Source organism: Microplitis demolitor, chromosome 10, assembly GCF_026212275.2.
Source record: "Microplitis demolitor isolate Queensland-Clemson2020A chromosome 10, iyMicDemo2.1a, whole genome shotgun sequence".
Taxonomy (NCBI): Eukaryota; Metazoa; Arthropoda; class Insecta; order Hymenoptera; family Braconidae; genus Microplitis; species Microplitis demolitor.
This window is the reverse complement of record NC_068554.1, coordinates 5,016,100-5,039,516: the sequence shown is the minus strand read 5'-3', so window position 1 is coordinate 5,039,516 and position 23,417 is coordinate 5,016,100. Positions and strand designations below refer to the sequence as shown.

General features: G+C 30.2%; 1 protein-coding gene across 1 annotated transcript in view; it reads left to right on the top strand.

Moving 5' to 3' along the window:
- Window positions 1-23,417, top strand: part of LOC103580343 (gamma-aminobutyric acid type B receptor subunit 2) — a 118,573-nt gene that overhangs the window by 84,468 nt on the left and 10,688 nt on the right. Inside the window, exons 6-11 of the mRNA XM_014439840.2 lie at window positions 14,586-14,761; window positions 14,959-15,136; window positions 17,905-18,138; window positions 19,693-19,753; window positions 19,915-20,149; window positions 22,774-23,014. Of these exons, the coding sequence (XP_014295326.1) occupies window positions 14,586-14,761; window positions 14,959-15,136; window positions 17,905-18,138; window positions 19,693-19,753; window positions 19,915-20,149; window positions 22,774-23,014 (1,125 nt within the window). The remainder of the gene's footprint in view (window positions 1-14,585; window positions 14,762-14,958; window positions 15,137-17,904; window positions 18,139-19,692; window positions 19,754-19,914; window positions 20,150-22,773; window positions 23,015-23,417) is intronic.

Genomic DNA, 23,417 nt, shown 5'->3' with positions numbered 1-23,417 from the left:
TAGTAAATTTTACTAAACGTTTAGTAGTAATTACAATACAGAATCAGAATGTATTTTTTAATACCTGTTAGTAAATTTTACTGTGATATTGTAATTTTTACTATACTTTTTTCTCCGTGTACATCATACTTTTTAAATAAATTTAAATCTTTCATTCTTTCCGTATCTCAATTCGTGATTTTGATTTGATGATATTTTTTACTTGCAGTATTTTTATGGTAATTTTATAGTACAATTGAATGTAATGATTTTTCAGAATGAGTTTGATGAAATTTAAGGTTATGTTATCGCGGAAAAAATAAATATACTTCGCTATCACACGTTTGTGAATTTTCTCCCTTTTTTTTTTTTTTTCAATTCACGCATTTTCTTTTCCGTATTTACATTTTTATTATCTTGATCAATGTATCTTATCACATTATCTTAGCAAATAAATTGAATTGCAAATTTTGTAAATTTTCCAATAAGAAGAGCATGAAAATTTATGTGACTAAATTTTATGCTCCTTGAATTTTATTAGAAAAAAAAAAATAAGATACCGCATACACAATTTAGAAGTGAGGAGGGTCATATTTACTAAATTTAGTCAAATATATGAAAACAAAAATTATTTTCATATTTTTCAGAGCTATCGCATTTTGTCCGAAATGGAAAAAATAAATTTTTCAATAAGAATTGAAAATTTTTCTTATTATTTTCGAGTATAAGTGAAAAGTAAAAGATTTAGTGACGACAGGATAAAAAGTGCATTTTTCCCAGGGTCTCCATTTCGCCCAGCCCTCGCCTATTGAAAAAAATAACAATAAATTATACAGAAAAAAAACGTTCATATATTTTAAAATAAAAGAATTAAATAAATATTATTTCAGCGATAAATTTAATCTTGTTTCCAATATTGTCACGATTGGAGATCGTGATGGGCGTAGGTACGATATTCGTATAAAGTATAGTGAATAAAAAGGTACTTACATTGATCAAGGACCGATCCTATGACCTGGGCTCACGTGACCAAATGCTCAGTTTATTCTATTTTATATTTAATTCGCGCCCACACAATATTGTTGAAGACAATATTGATAAAACCCAAAACGATTTCCAATTTATTATGTGACTGATCTAATTTCACAATCAAACGTCGAGCGGTAAACGTAAGATTGTGTACCCCCTACTGTGAACTATCGGTCTGAGCGGCTAGACAGGTAGTAAAATAAGGGATAAAGGAAGGTGGGTTGCCGAAAAGCCTCGTGAAGCTATTATCTCGTTGTTAAAGTAAAATTGTCTGATAAATAATGTTTTTCAAATGTTTTATGTTAACGAGTATTTATTTATTAAATGACTCAATATTCTCAAAATACAAAAGGGGTTACAAATGGCAATATTAAGAATAGTAAATATAAAAGCAAATGTTTCATGCATATGGGTTACAATTATTTCAGAGTATATAAAATAAAAATACCAAACAATGGTTACAATATTCAAAAACTTACCCTAAACAGGTTTTGGTGAGGTGTCAAGACTGTCAGCAGTTACACAGGACACTTATTCACGACGCGTTCTCGCGGTCAATTAATGTGATTTTAAATTTATCGAATTATTTATTTATTTAGTCTACCTTGTTGTAGAAGCTTCAATGGTTATGCGTTTTTAAATCTCTGTAGGTTAAATTAAAATGAAAGTCTTCGCGTCTTCGCGGTAATATAAATATTATTTAAAATCTTCGCATTTATCGCGGTAAAATATTCTTTAAAATCTTCGCATTTATCGCGGTAAAATATTCTTTAAAATCTTCGCATTTATCGCGGTAAAATATTCTTTAAAATCTTCGCATTTATCGCGGTAAAATATTCTTTAAAATCTTCGCATTTATCGCGGTAAAATATTCTTTGATTCTCCACGTTTCTCGTGGTATATTTCAATATAAAAATAATAAAATGAATGAAATTAAATGGTTTATAATAAGATGAAGATAATCAATGCTGTACCGGTGCTAAACGGTTGATATTAGTTCACGACTTACAACGATCAAGGACCAATCGTACGATCTGGGCTCACGTGATCGGATGCTATACGCTAATATCGCGTTGATTATGCTTCTGAAGCTAGTAGAAAATAATATACCGATTATACGAGTGCTTACGACGATCAAGGACCGATCCAATGATCTGGGCTCACGTGACCGAATGCTCAATCGGGATATCAATCCTCTAGCCACGAACACCGTCAAGTGTCCGGAGTTCGGTAAGGTTCAGAGTTTGATGCCCAAAAGAACTAATGAGCTAAAGTCCATGGTCTTTTTATATGATCCTCGCATATGAAAAGTGGTGGTAACCAGTTTCCCATACGAGAGGACTCGGACTCGCCCGAAAGTTCTAGGCCCATGCACACGTGTGATCCCTGGGAAACAGATTTTGACTATTAAAGTAGGCTGATGACCTGGCGTCACTCTGTCGCTGAGCATGCTCGTGTAGGAAACCATAAATTTGGAGATTTCCATTAGCTTTCTCTAATTTCCAAGAATCACATGCAGGTGCGCATGAGTTGGGTGGTCTATAATTTTAAGATGAAAAATCAAAGAAGACTACCGCTTCTATGCTTAGATTAGTTAAATGGGAACGGATACATAAATTTTAAAAGTACGTTAAGTAAAAATGATGAAATTTCCAGAAAGAGAAATATATAATACGCGTGGTCCATTAGTACAATACGACTTAATTGTAAAGCGTTGACAACGCTCAGGTAGGTATATTTGTCCGGTACGACTTCTGGCGTCAGTAAGTTGGCGTTATAAATAAAAAGGTTTACGTACAGGAGGTTTTAGTGTGTACTTATTTTGGAAGAGAGAGAAAAAAAAATTAAAAATTTTTGAATGTAGCAGCCGTGACACCTCCCCACCTAAAAATAATCATCGTCCCGATGATTTACAATTTATGCAATTATTTGCTTAAATAGTGACTTAAATCAAGCTTAATTCAAAAATTTTTTTTTTGTTATTTTACGTTCGTATTTATGAAAAGGTCTGGATAAGAGGATAGTAAAGAACATCGCTTAAAATTTACTCATCTCAAATTGTCGTGATGTCTCTTCACAATAATTTTGGTATGGTGGATTCTCAAATGTTGCAACTATTATGCATCGTAATTCGTTGATGTACTCGTACTCAAGATGATTGGTAACGTTATTATGTTGGTGAACAGACGTCGGTGGTTGAAGAACTTTATTGATGATTCCATTTTGTACGTCACAAATTGTGTTGTTCTGAGTCTCCAAATGAAGTCTTCAGTGAAAGATCGTGGACATCTGGTAAATTGGTAGTACAGTTTGATGGTTATTATTCTATGCAACAATCAACGTTCTCGATGCTCGTACTGTTTCTTATTCGTTTTGGTTTTTGTAGATAGATGATTTATCGCTGATGTTATTCATCATTTTCATGTAGATGGTCTTCAAATAGTGGTTTTATTGAGTTTCTAGAGACGACTAAATTGATGTTAGTATATATTTTCTTCTATTTCAAATTTTCTTTATAAGTTTTTTTTTTTTTTTTTTTTTTTTTTTTTTTTTTTATGTACCTTGGAGGAGATAGGATGGGGTGTAGGTAGATCAGGTAGGTAAAAACTTCTAGGGGTCAACGAACTTAGGTGTTAAATTTACCTGTACTCTAGTATTCTTGTTTAATTCTTAAGACTGAAATTTTTATCGAGATAACTGCAAAACTTGTAAGTCATCACAAATATTATTTCGATGAGTTATTTTGAATAAACAGTTTCAATTTTTTTTTCTTATTCCTTATTCACTCAAAAACAAAATATATGTTGGAGCAAAACAAAATTTGTATCTTCTCTTTTTCCTCTTAAAGGTAATTTTGTGTTCCTCCAACATATTTAATAATTTACTAGTATTTCTGAGGGTTAATAACAAAAATAAAAGGATAAAAACAAGGAAAAGTTGATGAATGAAAATTTTAACGAAACGTTTGCGTTTACAATTTTTAACACTCAGAAATCTAGTATCTCAAGCTAGACATTGTATTATCGGACTATTACGTAGTTCCATGAATGGTATATCGTGGTTTTTAATTTTATAATCTCCTGAGTTCGATGATGGATAATTATATAAAGCTAATAGATTTATTGTTCTTTGTAGATGGAGTATGTTGAGTAAAATGAGCGTAAGTAGTTGATAGTTACGTCCAACATTGTTGTGTAGATTCCCAGCTTGGATATTTGAGTTTAAGGATCCTGTCTCTTGGTTTGAAGATGGTATGATAGGAAGAATGGAAGATGCTTCCCGGTTGTCCCATGACGATTTTAAAACAGTAGACAAGCCGAGGGCCTCTTCACCTGAGGTAAACATCTCTTTTGGTGGTAAACTCACTGCAGGTAGTGGTCTGGCTTCTAAAGGTAATGAATCGGTCTTCGAAAGTAAAATTTTTCCCTCAGTAAGTGACGATACGTTATGGGGTGGTTCTGGACTTTGTATAATGGTCTTGAGGTGTAAACAATACGATGGCTTCTTTTTAGCATTAAGTAGAGAAGGCAATATGGTGCCCGGTTGTAATTTAAACATTGAAAGATTTACAATGATCTTGAAATCAAAATCACGAGAATGGTATTGTAGATTGAGGTATCGTTCGAGTGTACGATAAAGTTTTGCAAAATCTTGAACAGGATAATTGTCAAATTTTTGGTTTTCTTTAAACAGCTTAAATGAGTGTATCGTTGGGTGTTTCTTCTCCGTAATTGATTTTATCAATTTGTAATTGAAGTCTTCCTTTATCGATTGAGGTTGTAACATATTAGATATTGTTCTTGGCTTACTTGTGGTTTGGACAATTAAAATATTTAAATTAAGAGCTACGTTGAATTCATCCTTGTTGGTATAGAGTACTGAACTAGTAGGTGTGTTTATTTGAGCTTCCTTGAGTTGTTTCCTTGACTCAGGTAGAGGTTGACTTAATGGTACATTATCTTCTTTTAGTCTAACCGAAGGTTGTAATGCAGATATTTTTACAGTACTCCTAACGGCGGGGTTCTTAGTGTTAACCCGTGGCTGGTGTAATACTTGAATGTTGGTTCCTTTAAGGTTTATTTCTTTGTCTCTCGGTATTGAGTGTGAAGCGACTGATAATATCTTAGCTTCTAATTCGTTATGTAGTGTAGAGTAGGTTTTCGTATTTTCTGTGTTGATATTTTTGTTTGTTTTATGATGTGTGTCGTTTGTTAAAAAGTTAGTTTCATGCAAACCCGTAATTTGACTGGCTGGATTTTGAACTTCTGAATTAGTATTTGAAAATTCGTTTTGATTGTCAGTATTTTGGGTTGTTAGTTCGATAGGTTTTTCCGAATTATCATGGAAATTTTCAAAGTCAAACGATTGTGAACCAATAGTTAATTTGTAGTCTTTAAAAGAAATTTTCGCGATTTTATTTTGGAAGAAATCCATTCCGATGACTCCGTCAGTTGTTATACGCAATTTATCGTTGTTGAGGACTTGAAATTGTTCACGATTTGAAAAGAGAGAGATATTCGTAGATCCTTCAGTAATTAATTTATTGAATGTTATTTCAGTTAGTATTATAGCTTCATGCGCAGCTATTATGCAATTAGATTTTAGTGCCGATCGTTTTATTAAATTTACATCGGTACCGGTATCGATAATGAACCGAGCACTGCCGTTCTTAAATTCGGGTGCATCAAAAGTAACGATAGGATGGTTTCCTTGAACTGTAGTGAGTCGTGAAAATTTTTCAATACGAGGGTACGACTTTTGATTATCCGTATAACTTGAAGTTACATTAGGCTGGATGTTATCCTGAAACTCATAATAATCTCTTTCATTAGTAAAAGTAGAGTATGAATCATAATTTGAATCAGGTAGATCGTCATGGATGTAAATATTATGATAGAAGTTAGAAAAATGTGGTGGAAAGTATCCCGGAGGATAATAGAAATAAGGCATTGGTTGTGGAGGATACTGTGGATAATACCTTCCCGGAGAACTGTTCCTACCATAATCGTGTCTGTTATAATTATTTCTATCATAGTTATTTTTATAATAATTATTTCTGTCATAATAGCTTTTATCGTAATTATTTTTATCATGATTGTTTTTATTATAATGGTTTGATCTATCACGATATCTATAGTAATCTCCATTAGGATTAAATTTATTTCTGTCATTAAAAATTGGTTGCGACATTGAGTCCCTGTTGATCTTAAAAGGTACTGTCCTTCTTTGCTCCTCATCTTGAGAGCTAAAAATACGAGATGTGCGAGCAGGTATGCTCTGTTCTTTTCCTTCGGCTTGAGTGAGCCTCAGATAGTTAAAATTTCGAGCAGTACTGCATTTTAAATCTTCTTCTATTCGTAACGCTATCCTATACGCGTCTTCTAATGTTTGAGGGTCTTCAACAGAAACCCCGTAGATTAACTTGTTCGGTAGCCCGCGTTTGAATGACTCTAGAGCTAACCCGTTTAATAATTTTTTCATACCGGTAACTTCGGCAGGATCATTGAAATAATCCTCTAAAATTGATGAGGCGTTTGCTACAAGAACTTTAATTCTATTATAATAACTAAGAACTGATTCTCCCTGACGTAATCTAACAGATTGTATGTCAGCGCAATATTGTGGATATGATTTCTGACAAGAAAAATATTCTGTTAAAATGGTTTTTAATTCTTCAAAAGTATTTATAATTTTATCTGATACAGCATCACGTGCTAAATTTTTAAGTTTAGAGATGACCTTTTTAAGAAAAGAGGCTGAAAGCTCTGCAGGTATGACGTCTAGACCGTTTTGGACGTCTTCTAAAAATGATTTTAGTGGCATATTTTTGCCATCGAAGGGAGGTACCTGAAGCAATGCCCGATGTAGCATCATTGTTTCTCCCATAGTAATTAAAATTGCATCAGTTATATTCTGATGAATGGTGAGGTTACGGATTTCCTCAGCCATTTCAAATGATCTTTATTTTTTTTTTCTCTTTTTTTTTTTTCTAAAACAATTTATGTCAAATTCATATTTGAAAGAATTTGATTTGTTGATTTATTTTTATTTATTTATTTATAATTTTTTTTTCAAATTGTAGTGATTTGATCTTTATTAAAATATAAGACAATTTAAGTCTTCTATAAAATTTCGAAGTTATAATTGTATAAATCGTTTTCAAAGATAATTATCTTGTATGAAAGTTAAAATTTTCCCTTTTTTTTTTATTATTATTCTTTTCAAATATAAGACAATTTTGAATTTAACAATAAAATGATCAGCGGCATCCCACTTCTGACACCAAAATTGTCACGATTGGAGATCGTGATGGGCGTAGGTACGATATTCGTATAAAGTATAGTGAATAAAAAGGTACTTACATTGATCAAGGACCGATCCTATGACCTGGGCTCACGTGACCAAATGCTCAGTTTATTCTATTTTATATTTAATTCGCGCCCACACAATATTGTTGAAGACAATATTGATAAAACCCAAAACGATTTCCAATTTATTATGTGACTGATCTAATTTCACAATCAAACGTCGAGCGGTAAACGTAAGATTGTGTACCCCCTACTGTGAACTATCGGTCTGAGCGGCTAGACAGGTAGTAAAATAAGGGATAAAGGAAGGTGGGTTGCCGAAAAGCCTCGTGAAGCTATTATCTCGTTGTTAAAGTAAAATTGTCTGATAAATAATGTTTTTCAAATGTTTTATGTTAACGAGTATTTATTTATTAAATGACTCAATATTCTCAAAATACAAAAGGGGTTACAAATGGCAATATTAAGAATAGTAAATATAAAAGCAAATGTTTCATGCATATGGGTTACAATTATTTCAGAGTATATAAAATAAAAATACCAAACAATGGTTACAATATTCAAAAACTTACCCTAAACAGGTTTTGGTGAGGTGTCAAGACTGTCAGCAGTTACACAGGACACTTATTCACGACGCGTTCTCGCGGTCAATTAATGTGATTTTAAATTTATCGAATTATTTATTTATTTAGTCTACCTTGTTGTAGAAGCTTCAATGGTTATGCGTTTTTAAATCTCTGTAGGTTAAATTAAAATGAAAGTCTTCGCGTCTTCGCGGTAATATAAATATTATTTAAAATCTTCGCATTTATCGCGGTAAAATATTCTTTAAAATCTTCGCATTTATCGCGGTAAAATATTCTTTAAAATCTTCGCATTTATCGCGGTAAAATATTCTTTAAAATCTTCGCATTTATCGCGGTAAAATATTCTTTAAAATCTTCGCATTTATCGCGGTAAAATATTCTTTGATTCTCCACGTTTCTCGTGGTATATTTCAATATAAAAATAATAAAATGAATGAAATTAAATGGTTTATAATAAGATGAAGATAATCAATGCTGTACCGGTGCTAAACGGTTGATATTAGTTCACGACTTACAACGATCAAGGACCAATCGTACGATCTGGGCTCACGTGATCGGATGCTATACGCTAATATCGCGTTGATTATGCTTCTGAAGCTAGTAGAAAATAATATACCGATTATACGAGTGCTTACGACGATCAAGGACCGATCCAATGATCTGGGCTCACGTGACCGAATGCTCAATCGGGATATCAATCCTCTAGCCACGAACACCGTCAAGTGTCCGGAGTTCGGTAAGGTTCAGAGTTTGATGCCCAAAAGAACTAATGAGCTAAAGTCCATGGTCTTTTTATATGATCCTCGCATATGAAAAGTGGTGGTAACCAGTTTCCCATACGAGAGGACTCGGACTCGCCCGAAAGTTCTAGGCCCATGCACACGTGTGATCCCTGGGAAACAGATTTTGACTATTAAAGTAGGCTGATGACCTGGCGTCACTCTGTCGCTGAGCATGCTCGTGTAGGAAACCATAAATTTGGAGATTTCCATTAGCTTTCTCTAATTTCCAAGAATCACATGCAGGTGCGCATGAGTTGGGTGGTCTATAATTTTAAGATGAAAAATCAAAGAAGACTACCGCTTCTATGCTTAGATTAGTTAAATGGGAACGGATACATAAATTTTAAAAGTACGTTAAGTAAAAATGATGAAATTTCCAGAAAGAGAAATATATAATACGCGTGGTCCATTAGTACAATACGACTTAATTGTAAAGCGTTGACAACGCTCAGGTAGGTATATTTGTCCGGTACGACTTCTGGCGTCAGTAAGTTGGCGTTATAAATAAAAAGGTTTACGTACAGGAGGTTTTAGTGTGTACTTATTTTGGAAGAGAGAGAAAAAAAAATTAAAAATTTTTGAATGTAGCAGCCGTGACAATATCAAACTAACTATTATCACAAATATAGACTTTACCGGACGTATTATTCAATATGACAATCACACACATATCGCACAATTTACGAGTTTAAAAAAAAATACCATTTAAAAAAGGAAATTGTAAAAGTATGAAAATACTCAGTTGGATATTTTAAAATTTAAAGATAGAAATGTCAAAAGTCTGTCATGCGATATGACTTCCAAAGAACTTACGACCAGACATTTTAAGACGCAATTGACATCTTTCTCTATAACCGAAAGAAAAAAATATAAATAAATAAATAGATAAAATATGAAAGACTCAAAGGTATGATCAAGAATTGAACGACAGATAAAAAATTGAATATTGAAATGAAAGTAAATACACGGGAAAAAAATTCTAATTAAATTTACGATAATAATATCATAATTTGTCCTATTGATTATTGTAGTGGTGGACTAGACTTTGAAAATCATAATTTTTACGATGTAGCGTTGGAAATTTCATTTAAGAAATAATACTTCAGACAAATAATACCAAGTCTTAAGCTCTTTAAAATAAATTACGATGTGAATATCGTAAAATTTGAAAAGAAATTTAAAATAAAAGAATAAAACAATAATCGTTCGGACGTTGAGTTCCAATCCAAGTCCTTTCGAGTGCGAAGTGTCCGTCGCCTTGGACCACTTGGCCACCGAAAAGCCTACACTTTAAATTGTTTTTAAGTTCCATATAAACGGTTTGAATAAAAATTAATAAGTCATAAGAGCGCCTCTTGCGGAGGACGCAGTTAATATTTAAAAATTACGATACAATATCGTAATTTTTATAGCTTACATCGTATCATAACAGAGGCAGCACTGTAATATTTATTTTATTCAAAAGTACATAGAAAGATAAATATACAGTTAGAAATTTTGTGTTAAATTCAACACAAATCGTGTGTTGCAAACGGTCTACACAAATTTTTGTGTTAATTCAACACATTGTGTTTATGTTGACCTTTAACACAAATTTTATGTTAAATAAAATTGAACACATAAAATCTGTTTTTTTGACAGAAAATTTGTGTACATTTAACAGAACATTCGTGTAAATTTAACACATTTTTCGTGTTAAAATAAACTAATAAACATAAGCACATAACCTAACCAACTCAAGTATACTGATCTACCCTTAGTAGAACTTGTCAACTTAGCGAACAATTGAACCGGTTCAAAAAAATATCAAAGTTATCTAAATTTAATTGAAAAATGTATATATTTAATTGTAAATAAATTATAATCCAAATTTCCCTGCAGACAATACTTTGCTTGGTTTAGTAATTAAGAATTGCGCGGGAACGTTTAGTCAAACAACACAAATTTTGTGTCAATTTTTGAAGAAGACAAGAAATGTCTAACATTACAGATTTTCTAATCATTTAACATAAAAAATCAGTTGAAATAAAGTAACACAAACGGTTTGTGTTGAATTAACAGATTTCTGTGTTAAAAATCAACACACAAAATTTAACCAAACAATTTTTTAACACAAATACACAAAATTACTAACTGTATAGGAATAAATATAATTTTTGAATCATAATTTTTATTATTTTTTTTTTTTTTACGATGTTAAATTGTAATTTTTTAAGTAATTTTTAATCCTAAAAGTCTTTGTTAAAATTGCGATGTTAAATAGTAAAAAATATAACCCACATAGTAAATTTTGAAATAAGATATTTTAAAATTGACGCTAATAAAAGTCTAGTCGACGATTACGATATTAACATCGTAAATTTTGCTTGAATTTTCTTTCCGTATACACAAATAAAAAAAATATATGAGTTCATATGACTTAAATTTTAGTCTCATATAATTTTCTTGTGGAACTTTTAAACCGACGGAAATCCGTCTGAGCAAGAAGCTGTCTTATATATCCAAGTGAATAATAGTTGTAGATGAAAGATGAACAAGTCTTGTAGTGAATCAGACTCGTTAGCCAGACTTGCCACCGTGTAGTAGCTACAAATAATACGACATTGTGTACAGCAAACAGTAACTAGCAGTTTCAGCCGGACGTCTGCTCTAACATTTGCCGTTTCACATTGTTCGTGGGAGTGACTTCAAATAAAATACCTCTTGCTTTTTCCAAATACGTTCCTATATTTTTTAAAATTGAAAAGAAATCAGTCGATTTTTTTCACAACATATTAGAACATTTTCATAATTAATAAAAGCCGTCAGTATGTTTTTAAAAATTCCCAATTAAGTGAAAAGTTATTGAGACTAATTGAATTTTTTCCATTGTTAAAATAATTTAAAAACGTCATGTTCAAAAAGAAAAAAAATTATCTCTGTTTAAAAAAGATCACATGGCATAAAAAAATTAAATTAATTATAAAGTTGTTAGCTGAAATAATACCATAGTTTGTTGAAAAAAAACATGCATGTATATGTAGACATATATATGTATATATGCATGTATATGCATATGCATAAAATTGATTTATTGAAATTCTTGATTGGCCTCGGGAAATAGTCATTAGCTCTACGAGGTGTAACGTTACCCGACTACCGACTAGTTGACTATCAGATAGTACCAGTAGTTAGAGACGAGAACTGTGGGTACATGGGTGAAAGGTATTAATTCCCAGAATTCGGTTCTAACCTGAACATGACCACTGCGTTGGTCCAGGTAACATACCGCCCGAAACCGACGGTCACAATTTCGATTCAGCTGTGCACCTAATTTAGGAGTGTGGCTGACATACATATACTCTCCCGCATATATATATATATACATATATACATATGTAAAATATATGTATATAGGTACATAGTTGAAGAAGATTTTTAAATAAGTAGACGGTAAAAAATGGAGGAAAAAAACCCACGAACTTTTAGTGTGCTGTCGACAAAACTTTAAAGTTTAAACAGGAAGTTGAGTCACAAAAAAATTATTATGCTGCAGAATAATTATTATTGTAAGCTGGGAAAAATTATTTCTCGACGTTATTTATATTGTAGACAAACAATTCTCATTACAATTTATCAATAATTTTTAAGTGCATAAAATTTTTCGTAGACAGAAATTCTTTTTTTTCTGTGCAGTGCAGCATAGTAATTTTTGCGACTCAACTTCCTGTTTACAGTTTTGTCGACAGCATACTAAAAATTTTTACATTTTTACGTCAATTTTTTTCTTTGTAGACTAGGTATTTTAAATTAAAGTAGTATCTTATTTCAGTAATTGCATACTTTCGAAAATAGCTATCGATTTATATAATATTGCGCTCCGTGCCGATAAAACAAATAAAGTCTGCTTGTAATGAATCTTTTTACAAGAGCTATCTGCACAAAATTGCCCTACTGTGAACAACTTTTTTACTACCCTAGGGCACATTTTAAAAGGCGGGTTTTATTAAAGCGAACGGCAATATCAAAGCATTCTTTTGTAACCAATTGGAAACTGTTTTCTCTGTCAGCGTAAATCAAGTGTTACTAATTTTTAATGTAAATATATCTGTTTTTTTTTCTTACTATTTCTGTTTAAAAAAAAATTGAACGTCAATTGTACTGATTTTAAAAGTAATTTCTTATAATTTCCAATTGTCACTTACACTATAAAAAATTTGCGGAGCGAATCTGGTGGGGATGATTTTTTATTTATTTAATTCTCTCGGAGTGAATTTCACTCCGAAGGGGAGTTTCGGAAAATATTAATTATAAAAAAAATTACTAATATAGTGAGCTTAGGTCTTTGATATTTTTACATTTATATAGAACTCTGTTAATTTAACACAAACCGTTTGTGTTACTTTACTTTAACATATTTTTTATGTTAAATGATTAGAAAATCTGTGATGTAAGACATTCCTTGTGTTATTCGAAAATTAACACAAAATTTGTGTTGTTTGACTGAACGTTCCCGCGCAATTCTTAATTACTAACCCAAGCAAAGTATTGTCTGCAGGGAAATTTGGATTATAATTTATTTACAATTGAATATATACATTTTTCAATTAAATTTAGATAACTTTGATATCTTTTTGAACCGGTTCAATTGTTCGCTAAATTGACAATTTCTACTAAGGGTAGATCAGTATACTTGAGTTGGTTAGGTTATGTGCTTATGTTTATTAGTTTATTTTAACACGAAAAATGTGTTAAATTTACACGAATGTTCTGTTAAATGTACACAAATTTTCTGTCAAAAGAACAGATTTTATGTGTTCAATTTTATTTAACAGAAAATTTGTGTTGAAGGTCAACATAAACGCAATGTGTTGAATTAACACAAAAATTTGTGTAGACCGTTTGCAACTCACGATTTGTGTTGAATTTAACACAAAATTTCTAACTGCGAAATTATTTTTAAAAATTATAAGCAGCTGATAATAAAACTTTAACAAATATAATAACACTGAGTCACAAACTGTCATATGACTTATATCAACCATACCACGAGATAACATTTCATATTGTACCGAAATATAAAATATTCCCATAAAAAATATGTCACTATAGCTATTCAATAATTTAATATTTTCATTATGTATTATATATATGAAATTATAATTTAGTGAGTTACTAAAACATTTTATAAATTAAAAACATAATATTTTAAGTTTAATTATTAATATCTCAATGAATTATTTATTTAAATAATTATGTTTCTAATTAGCAGCTGTTTCTATTAAATATAAATTTATTTAAGTATTAAAACTTCGAACCGGAATGAATGCGGATTTAAATAAAATTCGCGTTACTCCGAAATCACTCTGCCTATAAAAAAATCCCTATTTACTCCGCATGCGAAATGATTTTTTTTTAAAACTCCGGAACTCCATGACAGAGTAAAGTGGGACTAAAATAAAATCCGTATTGACTCCGGATTTTTACCAGTGTAAGAATTGAAAACATCCAAGTCTCGTAAAATTATATTAATTATTAACAACAAGAATCGACAATGATAACGTTAGCGAGAAGTTAAATTTGAATATTTGACATCTTAAATCAATTATGCCGGTTCAATTAAGCTTCGGAGTTGAGTTATAATTAAATACCTACAGAATATCAATAAGCTGGGCATTGTGTGCTCACACAACTAGAATTGATATTCAAATGAAACGATCTTTGAAGTTACTTGTCGACAAGCGCATTTGTTAAAAGCAACCCTTTATATAAATACCTACATACATGTATATGGGTAAGGATATATATAATGAACATCTGGGGATTGAAAGAGACAGTCGCAAATAGTGTAAACACGATAAACAATCTAAAATAATTGTACTTAAAATAAATGCTTAATTAATCTATTGTAATTTAAACAGGCACACAACAGACTAGTTGCTGATCTCGATGATAACAAACTCGAAGTAGTGGAAACCCAAAGCTTTGCCACGGAAGTCAGTACAGCCTTGGAAAAGCTCAAACATGCAGATGTTAGAATAATACTAGGAAACTTTAATGAAGTTTGGGCCAGAAGGATATTTTGTGAAGCTCACAAGTATGTTTGTAAATGGTATTATTTATTTAATAGCATTAATATTTGGTTCCTTGTTTTTTAAGCCTCTTAGTATTATTATTATTATTACTATTGTTGATATTTCTATTGAGAAGAGAATAAAAGTCGACTTGTTGAAGTCAAAATATTATAACTATTGTTATAATAATAATAATAATAATTTACAATGTTTTGTGTAGGTTTCACATGTTTGGTAGCAAATTCCAGTGGATTATAATGGGTACATTTGGTGAAGAATGGTGGTTGAAACCTGACGGTGGTTGCGCACCATCGGAACTGGCTGAAGCACTGCATGGCGCAATACTGACTGATTTATTACCATTGTCGACAGATCGACAAATCACGGTTTCAGGAATCGTGAGTATTCTTAAGAGTTGGTAGAATTTATCTTGAGAATAATATTTTAAATTCGCAGTCTGAAAAAGAATATTAAGTGAATTTTATTGAAAAAAAATTATTTCAATTTCCGTCAGGTAGCCAACATGGTCTGGCTTTACTATGACGCCGTAGCATTTCAAACAGGAATAATTTCTCGGTGTACTTACTAAATTTTACTATACAATGAGGGTAGAGGTAACGTTTTCGGGCACTTTGGGCCAGTTTTGGACACTTGAATAGTTCAAATAAAATAATTTGTAAAATACGCAATGACATAATTAATTTTTAAAATGTGTTCAAAGATACTTTTATCACGATATCAGAATGTAAGTTTTTTTATACTTTTCGATTAATTAAAATAAAGTATTAAATGTCAAAAAATGGAACAGTGGCCACAAAAGTTACTTCTACTCTATAGTCAATTTTATTATGTTACGATGGAGTTAAATGAAATTTAATTTTTATTTATTTTAGTTGGTATTATTATTGTTGAGTATATTGCTATTGTAAATTCCTGAAGTGTCTTAAAGTCGAATAGAGAATCATGTGGATTTATTTTTTTTTTTTTTGCCTTAGCCGAGTTTCGAACCCTGATCCCTAAGCGCAAATTCTATCCGCTGGCTCACGGTCCTTAGTCTCCTCTGGCTACGCCCAAATTATCTTGAAATATATACTTTTGTACTCTATCTCTGTCAATCGTTTATTTTTATCTATCTATTACAGAAAAATTAGTAATCGTACAGTAATTGGATGCTGTATATAGTTAATATTATTCTATCCGATTAAAATAAATTAAAGTCAGTAACTTTGCTCACTGTATAATATTAAATCCATAACTCGAGTATATCTTAATACTTTTACAAACTAACAATCGGTAAATCGTATTAAAATAAACCGTCAAATATATAACAATAATTCCAAAAAATTTAAATAAATTTGAGTATTCCATTTCTAAAAAAATAAGAACTAAGACAGTAATAAATTAAATAATATAACAATTGGTAAATTCTACCCGGCATTAATTACCAACTTGTAATATTTACCACACAAATAATAAATAATCCAATCGATGCATCTATTGATCGGCTCGGATTTTTCCCATCTATAAAATATAACCATTCGAAACTCGTTTTCTCCGAAATCAATCTAAGCGGATCTGAATAAATCCCCGGGAACTCACATAGAAATAATTAGATCTCCATCTAATTTTTTCCCTTTACTTTTTATTAAAAAAAAAAAAATTCCCATAACTTTATTAGTCAAGTAATCAAAGTTACTTTGTATATAATGAATAGACTACATATTCAATAGTACAAAGTAAATTTAATGCTGTATGAAGCATTTAACCATGAGAATCAATGCCAAGAAAGCGTTTTCGATCAGAGTAAACAAAAGATATTCCAACGACTATCGGAATTCCAATAGCGTGATGTCGATACATATACATATATATATATATATATATATATATATATATATATATATATATGTATATATATATGAATATGACTTTATATAACTCGGCACATTGCCAAAGCGAAACATATGGCAGGTACCGACTGGCGCATTCAGCTTTCGTATGCATAATCCTTTTTGATAAAACACAACTTGAATATTACATCCCCTTTGCACATTTTTAAAGTTACAATCCCATTGATATTTTATAATTGCCAATATTTACTCACTGATAAACTCGTTATCTCTTTTATAAATGAGAAAAAATATTATTTATTTGTAATAAAAAAAAAAAAAAAAAAAAATCCTCATAAAAGACCAGTCATTTAGTTTTTCATATATTTTATTTATTTTTTTTTTATATCAGTCCATATATATTTTCACTTCAGGCAATAGAGTCTTTCACTATTTGAACTGCGAAAAAATTCTCAACTGCGAATCAAAAATAATTAATCCTTTGTGCGATATATTTTTTTCCATTCATTGGATCTTTAAAAAAAAAAATCAATTAAAAACTAGTCCATGAATTTTTTAAATCTGTCGCTGTTTAAAAAAGTGGAAAAGATATTTTTAATTAAAAATACTAAAAGGTCCATGTATTTTTATTAATAACTTCCAAGTTCTGAGTAAATTTAAATTAATTTTCTGAGGAGAAAAAATTTATTGCTTTTGATGATTTAAGGAATAACTTTAATTTATATTTTTACCGATACTTAAATTGATAACATAAATTTAAATGCATTGACATTAATGAGCAGTTAAACTTTTTAATTAACTTCTTCGATGCTATTCAATTAATTTTCAATATAAATTACGTAATTAAATCAATTATACGCTAGTTAATAATTGTTGACAAACAGAATATTAAATTAAATAAAACTAATTAAAAATTAATTATTTTATTTATTCAAAACAAAGTTAAATTAAAAATTTACAGGGATAAAAATAATGTATAGTAAAATTGACATCTAATAATTTCTTTTTTTTATTTTTCCAAAAAATATTAAATATTGTCTGACATTTTAAATTTTGATTTATAATTTTTTAAATTTCCCGGTAAAAAATTAAAATCTAAAGATTGAAATTTTGTTTTCTACTGCGATCTTAAAATTAAATTTTTAAAAGATTTTTCTAAAACTCAAAAATAAAATTTCTAAAAATTAAAAATCTTTACAAATTTAAGTAGAATTAAATTCATTGAATTTTTTTCTAGATCAGATTTTATTATCCGATCTCCATAGGTTTAAATAATTCAAAAATTACTTAATGGAAAAAAAAAATTTGACTTTCAGACACCCGATGAGTATCAAGTGGAATACGATTCCCGTCGAGGTAACGAATACTCTCGATTCCACGGTTACACTTACGATGGTATATGGGCGGTAGCACTGGCGATCCAACATGTAGCACGTAGAATCCGGCACTTTAGAAGAAATCAAACGGTCGCTGACTTCAAGTACCGTGATCCACTCTGGGAAAAGCTCTTTCTAGAGGCCCTGAGGAACACCAGTTTCGAAGGAGTCACTGTGAGTAAAGTAGTCGTATTTACTTCAGCCAAGAAGACTCTACACTCTAATAGTAAAAGTCTATAACTATATATATGTGCATTCTACTACCCAGTGAACTCACTCTCATATATATTCACTCACGAATTCTATTAAAGCTCGAGTAACCATCGCCATTTGAGCTTCTATACTTAAACTTTCTCCTTCATTCCAACCTATCCACTACCCTATGGCTCTTATATTCTTATTATCAACCACTCTCCCATGTACATACTCACTCATATATATATACACAAGTATGTACTATAATTCAACCTTTTCCCGCGTATTTTCTCATTCAAAACGACGGAGATATTTTAACATTTCACCCTTGTTCCTTTAACAATTTGTTCATTTAAAACATAACCACAAGACAATCCCCAACATAAATCTCACCCTAGGCTAATTTTTTTCATTAATTAAATCATAAGTTACAACAGTGGTGAGAAAAATATTTTTTTAAAACTTTTTAAATTAAAAAATTTTTATCCAGCCCATAAATTTTTTTTTTACAACTTTTATTCAGATGAAAAATTTTTTTACGAGTATATAAATTATTTGAATGTTTGTCGATTTTGATTGATCGTACTGAACAATATCAAAATTCAAAGAGAAGACTATGATAATTGAGACTAATTTAATTATAGTTAAATTTTGTTATTCACAAAAAATAATCAAATTTCGATATTCTGCGTTAATTTGCTAGCAATTTGATATGCTTGCAATAACGTACACAATTAAATGCCAATACAATTAATCGCCAAATTTTTTTCATTTTCTCGATTGCAAAGTAGAAATCTATGAAATACATTTTCAAAAATTTTATCCTTAAATTTAAACCAACGGTCACTAAATTACTCTTAGTCATTTTTTTTCTTAAAATTTTTATTGAAAAAAGAAATTTGGGGTAAAATGGGGAAAGTAAAAATTAAAAAAAAAAAAATTAAATTTTTTTTTAACTAAAACTGTTGCAAGAATAGTATATTTGGTTGCAATAAATAAAATAAAATAATATTTAATGTTTAAAAACCACAAATTTAATTACACACTCAGGCATTCAGTTGTGGCTACTCTCCTATTTTCAAATAATACCGCGATAATGTTCATAAAAAAGGGTTTAAATGTGATACTTATAAATATAAATCTACAGTATAAAAAGTCACGTAATGTATAGCATATATATATAACAATTCCTAGACATCTTGAAAAAAACCCACAATTGATTTTCATTCCCATTGTTGCTAGCCAGTAAACTGGCATAAAATTTATTCTATAGCAAATGCACTCTTTGCTTTTTAAATAAAAACAATCACGCTATTTTATATCTATATATACATATATAAATAATACTTAAACATAAATAAATCTCAAGTACATCTACTATTGCCTTTATAAATATTTAAATTATATATATATATATATTAAAAATTCGATGGTCAATCCGTCAGACAAATCAATAATGCCTGCATAATAAAACTATAAATCAATAAAAAAAAAAAAATTTTTTTAAACTCTATTTATTTAAAATAATTTCAGGGTCCCGTTCGTTTTTACGACAACGAAAGAAAGGCCTACATTCTCCTGAAGCAATTTCAAAGTAAGCATCACCTAAATAAATATATATAATAATAATGAAGTAAAAAAAAAGTACGACGAATAAAAAAAGTAAATCCCCGTCCTGGCGATAAAATCAGTAAGAAAAAAATATGTAATCAATTGAGATGAAAAGATTCTCAAGAGGAAAGACGTCAATTTCAGGTGGTAGCGAGGTTAAAGTCGGCGAGTACGATGGTGTCACTGATACCCTGGATCTCCACCGAGGTCAGCGGATGGTCTGGCACGGAAAATCACCCCCAAAGGACCGAACCGTTCACGTCATCGAGCACTCTACTGTCAACATCAGTATTTACGTGACGATTGCTTCCGCAGCTAGTGTTGGTATCTTGCTGGCTGTGGTGTTTCTCGCCATCAACATCAGATACAGAAATCAAAGGTACTTGGGACACACATTGCCATCTAACATTCTCTGTATGTAGGCGGGAGTGGACGAGGTTGCGGGTGTGAGTCTAAAGATATGAGGGTATCAGGGTATGAGACTGTTCGATTGCACATGTCCTAGGATTTGTTGATGATAACGATAACGATGACAGTAGTCGTGAGTGATAGCGTTGATTGATAGTCGTTCTGTGTATTTGTCGATGCTATGCCACTTACTTTACCATTGGTCCTTCAACTACACATTCAATCAGACCATTTATATATGCATTCATTATATGTATTGATCGTAACTTATTTGCTTTATTATCACTTCCCACTCTGTCAGAGCTTAAGCAAACTTTAATTATACTCATATTTATATTTATTTAAATCCACGGCCAGGTGATTAAATACGCGCTCATTTTTTAATATTTTCAGGCCCGTTTTACCCCTAATTATTTTTTTTTTGACATAAAAATTTAAAGTTAATTTTTTATATAATTAATACAGACTTAATTAAATTTAAATTAATAAAGCTCTATTACATTAAATTAAATATTTTATGTTTGTATAAAAAATATAATTTAATATTACAGCGCAAAACATTTTAATTAACTTACAGTAAACTCGTCTTTCACTACGTTAATTAAAATTAAATATTAACTGCAATAAAAATATTATTAAAAAAAAAAAAATGATAATAATAATGAGATTAAATGAAATTGTCATGTCATGTCGGCTTTACGTTTGATAGAGCATATCTTTGCATCAAGTATTTACATCTAAAATTACTCTGTCGATCAATATAACTAAATAATAGATATATTCAGCCGCTCAAAGGTCTAGTATAACACGAGTATCTGTGCAAGTGTACACTCAACACAACACAATTGACAAATCTATTGTAACGTGATTCGATTCATGATTTAGATATTTATAACTGCATAATACCATTGCTATGAGTACCGTTGATTGATTATAGCTTTGTTCCACAATGCGGAGGTAAAACGGAACAAACGGGCAGCTTTCTATTTTTCATACAAATTCACCACCGAAAAAAATGATACTCAAAATTTTAATAGTTTGTAGTTTATTTTCGACTTAAAATTAGTATATTCGATACTAATATCAAACTAGGATCATTATATATATTACAAAATGGCTATTATTTATATTTAAATTTGATACACATACAAGAGAAAAATTTTTAATTTCGTATATTAAAATTAATATGAAAAAGAATTGATATATTGGTATCTACAGTTATTACTATTCGAATAAACATACAAAAATTTTAAAAATGAGCAACCGAAAAATTAGTAAACGTACATATTAATATATAAAGATCTAGTATACGAATTTTTCATTTTATTATTTACCACTTATTTGATATATGTATATAATAAGTTAATTTATGATAATGAATAAATAAAATTTTATATTAATTATTAGTCAATGGGATAGAATTTATAAAATAAGAGTTAAAAATTTAGGGTATTTTTATGAGCAAAAAATCAGTATCTAGTATACTAATTTTTCATTTTATTATTTACCACTTATTCGATTTATGTATATTGGAAATTAATTTATAATGATGAATAAATGATATTTTAAGTTAATAATTGATCAGTGATATCGAATTTATAAAATAAAAGTTTGTAACTTTTGGAATTTTCGGCTGGAAAAATCAGTATCTAAGATACCAATTTTTAATTTGACCAATCATACTTTTAATAGATTACGCCATAAATTAATTAAATTTCACTAATAAGTCACGTATTATACCTAAAAGTAATAATATCAACTTACTTTTTGAAATAATTGATAGTAATTTTTAGGAATCCACAAAAATTAATGAACTACTTTGCATTAAGCACATAATAGTACTAATTATTGATAACAGATTCCACTTTTTACTATTATTGTTCTGTTTTTCCCGTACAGGGGTAAAATGAGTCTATATTAGAAATTTTTAATAATAAAAATTATCAGAGACGAAATGGACCCGCAGAAATTTTTTTAATAATTTAATAGGGGCAATATGGACATTGCAGATTTCGGTCACCCAAAATTGCTGAAAAAAAAAAATTTCAATTTGAAATCAGATTACAAATTTTCTGATCAGGATTTGAAAAGTTTAAATATTTTTAAGGAGGCTCATTTTACCCGACATTAAAATTTTTTTTATACTGAATTATTTAGAAATTAAAAAAAAAGTTATATCAGACATTTTTTTTTGGGCCCAATTTGCCCCACCCTTCTTTTCTTTATAATGTCATTAATTTATTTAATTAGTATTCAACAAAATATATGACATAAATCAGAGTTAAAAGGGAATTTATCATGAAGAAATTTGATTTGTCTCTTGATAAAAGTCAAGTATCATTTAGAATTCATCTACGAGTTTAAAAAAAAGAATAACCATAAAGATTTTTTAGTTTGACAGCGGAATATATGCGAAATTACTCTGGTCCTTTAATTAAACCATCTCTGTGGCAGTTGATGTCCAGTAGAATGGAAAATAAAATACGAGTGATATGCTCGGGCAAAAAAAAAAATGATAAAAGTGTTGTTGAAGGATGGAAATGAATAAAAAGGTAATGAGTATTTGTAAAATTCTATATTCAAATGCATTTGCAGATACATAAAGATGTCATCTCCACACCTGAACAACCTCATTATCGTCGGGTGTATGCTGACGTACAGCAGCGTTATTTTCCTTGGGCTTGATTCAACATTATCAAGTGTACAGGCCTTCCCCTACATATGCACAGCGAGAGCTTGGCTCTTGATGGCCGGATTTTCACTCGCATTCGGTGCCATGTTTTCTAAAACGTGGCGTGTTCATTCTATATTCACAGACGTTAAGCTCAATAAAAAAGTAAGTGCTTCTTATTCGGAGGGAGTTTTCACACAGAGAAATTATTACTGTTTAAAATTCTATGGCGATATACTAAAGCCAGATCATGTTCGCCTCCTAACGAAAATTGAAATAAACACACGCGGAAATTATTATGGTTTCAGTAAAATTGACAAGGATCACATCCCAAATTACTGTAATCATTGGCGATTTTACTGTGACCACAGTAATTTTCACATGTGTATATTTCAATTTCCGTCAAGTGGCCAACATGGTCCAGCTTTATTTATGGCGCCATATTATTTTAAACAAGAATAATTTCTCGGTATACTTACTAAATTTTTCTATACAATTAGGATAGAGGTAACGTTTTTGGGCACTTTGGGCCAGTTTTGGACACTTGAAAAATTCAAATAAAATAATT